Source organism: Piliocolobus tephrosceles, chromosome 21, assembly GCF_002776525.5.
Source record: "Piliocolobus tephrosceles isolate RC106 chromosome 21, ASM277652v3, whole genome shotgun sequence".
NCBI lineage: Eukaryota > Metazoa > Chordata > Mammalia > Primates > Cercopithecidae > Piliocolobus > Piliocolobus tephrosceles.
The window spans coordinates 20339513-20343894 of record NC_045454.1 but is presented as its reverse complement, the minus strand read 5'-3'; the positions used below and the strand labels follow the sequence as shown (position 1 = coordinate 20343894).

General features: G+C 42.1%; 1 protein-coding gene across 3 annotated transcripts in view; it reads right to left on the bottom strand.

Annotated features, from left to right (window-relative positions):
* ZNF585A (zinc finger protein 585A) overlaps positions 1 to 4072 on the bottom strand; it is a 29402-nt gene extending 25330 nt beyond the window's left edge. For all 3 annotated transcript variants that reach the window (XR_003307176.1, XM_026449161.1, XM_026449162.1), the window contains exons 1-2: positions 3948 to 4072; positions 1160 to 1375 (exon numbers count right to left, since the gene is read on the bottom strand). Coding sequence is in view for 1 of the 3 variants with exons in the window: in XM_026449161.1 (XP_026304946.1) it covers positions 1160 to 1231 (72 nt within the window). In the remaining 2 variants the exon portion in view is untranslated. The remainder of the gene's footprint in view (positions 1 to 1159; positions 1376 to 3947) is intronic.
* Between the last annotated feature and the right edge of the window lie 310 nt (positions 4073 to 4382).

The window sequence follows — 4382 nt, the reverse complement described above, 5'->3', positions numbered from 1 at the left end:
TTTATTTCTTTTCTCAAGTCTCTCGTTTCCACCTAGCGAGAAGCACCCACAGGTGTGGAGGGGCAGGCCAGCCCTTCACAGAGTCTCGCTCTGTCGCCCAGGCTGGAGTACAGTGGTGCAATCTCCGCTCACTGCAAGCTCCGCCTCCCGGGTTTACGCCATTCTCCTGCCTCAGCCTCCCGAGTAGCTGGGACTACAGGTGCCCACCACCATGCCTGGTTGATTTTTTGTATTCTTAGTAGAGATGGGGTTTCACCGCGTTAGCCAGGATGGTCTCGATCTCCTGACCTCGTGATCCGCCCGCCTCGGCCTCCCAAAGTGCTGGGATTACAGGCTTTAGCCACCACGCCCAGCCTCCTATAACACTTTTTAGGGTGTGTTGCCTTTAAACATATTTCTAATGGCTTTTAATTTTTATTTTTTACTATTATTCCCATTTTACCAACATTATTTTTGAACTAAGTGTATATATTCCCTATTCAAAAAACTAAACATTCCTAATACACTATCACAATATCTCCAGAGGTATAAGAAATAAAATTATACTCATGAAATAAGAACAAGATGCTAATCAAAAAGAATATTTAGAAAATAAATTAGTTATTAAAAATTAAAACATTCAATTAAAGTGTTGAGGGTGGTAACAAGAAACTCAAAAGAAGAGCTGGAAGGCAAATGTGACAAAGCTTCCTGAAAAAGAGAGCAGCAAAGAAATAGAAAACAGTAGAGGGAAAAAAAATGGAGAACCAATATCCAAAAAACAGATATTTTTAAAAAAAGAAAGAAAATATTTGTGTTTGAAGAGGCAGTTTAGGAAGAAACAGAGAAATACTTTGAAAATCCCACAGAAAAGTGACTTCTAACCAGGAAAATCCATCCACAGCCCAAAGATCAATGTAGTGTGATGACAAAATAAACAAGTTTTTTCTTGACAGTGCACCTCTCCACTGTCACACAGGTGGCCTCCAGAGATGAAGACATTACCTACGTGTTGCTTATTCCCACAGGAAGATCAAGATTTGTTTCAGGAGCAGCAGGTCTTAGAGTCCAGCTGCTTCCTGTGGCCTAGGTGCCTCCCTCAGTTATGAGGTTCTAGTGACAAGTCAGAGCTTTCTACTCCTGGATTGAATTTCCACCCCCTGGGACGACTCCTCCTCACCTCACAGGAGCTGCCCTGATCCTCTGGAGCCAGGGCTGAAGATTTCTGAAATGAGGTCCAATTAGCTGGCATGGCCACACTGGGTCTCAACCCTTTTTCTCTAGGATGTCTGAAGCTTGGCAGTCATCTGTGAACTCAAGCAGAGCTGCTCTGAAGAGGTAGGTTGGAGTCTGGAGGAAGATCTGGCCCAGGGGCTCCCCAGAGACACCCAGAAATCTGGAAAGACAATGTTCCCATAGTCAGTCATGTAATATTCACCACATAAGCACTTCCTGGATACATCAAGGTGCAGGTCCCTGAGCTAGAAACCAAAGCAGTGGTTCTCAAACAGGTAGGCATTCAAGTTACCTGGAGGACCTGTTAAATGAAACACAGTTAAAAATTCTTAGCCCTACTCCACAGTTTCTGATTCAGTAGGTCAAAAGTAGAACCCAAGAAGTTTCATTTTTAACCAGTGCCCAGGAAACGCTGATGCTGTCAGTACAGGGACCATACTTTGAGAAGCAGCACTGTGGAGAACATAAAATTTAACAAAATCTGTGATAGGTATTAGTTACAGTGAAATATGGGAAAAGTCACGAGAGATGGAGTAACATCACTGCAGATTTTTTGAACTGCAGCTCTACCACTTTTCACCTATGAGAACAGAAGTTTCTTCACTCTTTTTTGAGACGCAGTCTTGCTCTGTCACCCAGGCTGGAGTGCAGTGGTGCCATCTCAGCTCACTACAACCTCCGCCTCCCAGGTTCAAGCAATTCTCCTGCCTCAGCCTCCCGAGTAGCTGGGATTACAGGCATGTGCCACCACGCCCAGCTAATTTTTGGTAAAGACGAGGTTTCACCATGTTGGCCAGGATGGTCTCGATCTCCTGACCTCATGATCCGCTCACCTCGGCCTCCCAAAGTGCTGAGATTACAGGCATGAGCCACCGTGCCCAGCCATTTCTTCACTTTTAATTTCAGAAATGAGGATGAAAATGCTGATCTCAAAGTTACAAAAATTAAATGAGATAATACCTGTAAAGTGCTCAACACCTCCCTGGCACACAAAAATCATACAATACATATCAGCGATTACCATGCATTATCAGATATTAAAACAATATAAAAACAATGTAATCAAAACAAGTAAAACAATAAATATACCGGACAATATTGATCTATATATGTGACAAAAGTGGTATTTAAATGAGTGTTCATAACACGTTCATTGCATAAGTGGCAGTGATATAACTGGCTAGCCACCTGGAAAAAAACAAACTAGATCTCCATCACACAGTATTCACTGTAAGCAAATGCCAGCAGGACTGATCACTTAATTTTGTGTATTTGTGAAATCCCAAAGATTATTAAAATAAATTTTAGAAGTATATATGTGTATAACACTGTGGTGGACTAGGAGGGATCTTATTACACGTAGGAGGAAACACAGACGCTATAGCAGAAAAATCAGATACTTTTAATTAGATGATATTTCCTAATTTTATGTTAAAATATACCACAAAAAAAAAGTAGGACAAAAGATGAAAATTCACAGAAAAGGAAACAAATGGCAATTAACCAAAAAGATGTCAACTTTAGTAACTGGAAAATGCATCCGAGCAATTAGATATAATTTTCCCTCAAAATTTTAAAAACTTTTAAAATGCAACAATATCCATTGCTGGAAAAGCATTTGGGAAAATGAATTATTTTATAAATTGTTAGTAGAGCTTGAATTGTTACATTTTGAGCTACTTAGTCATATCTATAACGTATTAAAAATGCACATAGGCCGGGCGCAGTGGCTCATGGCCCGTAATCCCAGCACTCTGGGAGGCCGAGGCAGGTGGATCACTTGAGGTCAGGAGTTTGAGACTAGCCTGGCCAAAATGGTGAATCCCCGTCTCTGCTAAAAAATACAAAAAATTAGCTGGACATGGTGGCACGCGCCTGTAATCCCAGCTACTCTGGAGCCTGAGGCAGGAGAATCGCTTGAACCCACTAGGCAGAGGTTGCAGTGAGCTGAGATCGCGCCACTGCACTCCAACCTGGGCGACAGAGCGAGACTCCATCTCAAAATAAATAAAGTGCCCACAATTGTTCCTAATAACATAATTTAACATATATAAAGCAGAAGAAGAAGGAAGGACAAATGGACAAAGAACCTTTCCAGAGTGATTACTTTACCTTCCTCTAATTAATTAAGCAGACAATCTGTGAGGAGACAGATATATTTTTTAAATATATGCTTAATTAATATCTATAACAATACAATCAGAGAACATAGTACACCGTTTTTATGTAATAGATGTGACATTCATGAAAACTGTCCACGAACTAGGTCATAAGGCAACTTTTCAATTTGAGCATTAAACAGACATTACTTAAAACAAAAAAGGAACTTCTAAATAACTCATGGATCAAAGAAAAAAAACACTTAGATTTGAACAATTTTTTATACAAAGATTCACCAAAACTTGAGAATTTTTATATTAAAGAAGACTGAAAATTAAAACGCTGAACTTTCAACTCAGGTTAAAAAGCAAGCTGATCACAGTCCTCACCGATCACCATAGCTGACCCTACAGGCTCTGTCACTGACCACAGACTCCCATCACTGACCCCCAGACCTCAATCACTCATCCCAAAGAGCCCTATCAATGACCCGAGAAATCCGTCACAATCAACAACGGACGCCACAGAACCCCATCACCGAACCCTCAAAACAATCTCTAACTCCATAGGCAACCTCGACACCCCCTATTACTGGCTCCACAGAAACCCCAGTCGTGACCAACCAAAATCACCTCAAAGATTTCTCGGTATTGGGATATGAAAATACTCCTGACACCAGCGGCAAAAAAGCCTTGGAGGACCGCTTCCACTTCCGGTCCGACTTATAGCACCTCCCCTTTGTAGGCCGTTGATATGGCGCATGCTCTGAATAATCTTGGAAGCCAATTTCAGCGAACAGTCAACAGGGCGCAGACACAGCTCACAGTTTCCGTAATGTGGCGCTGTACGGCAGAGAACATGGCCGCGCCCTTACGGTATTAGTTCGTGTGGGCCGCCATCTTGGAAGCAAATCCGTTCCGTAGAGCAGAGGAATTGGCCCCGGCAGGGTTTCCTAGAGCGAGGCAGGTATAGTTACATAGGACGCTGGAGTGTGACCATCGTCTGACTAGGCTTCTATTCTGGAGGAGAAAGTTACTGGAAATGTGGGTCTGGCCCTGTATGTTATA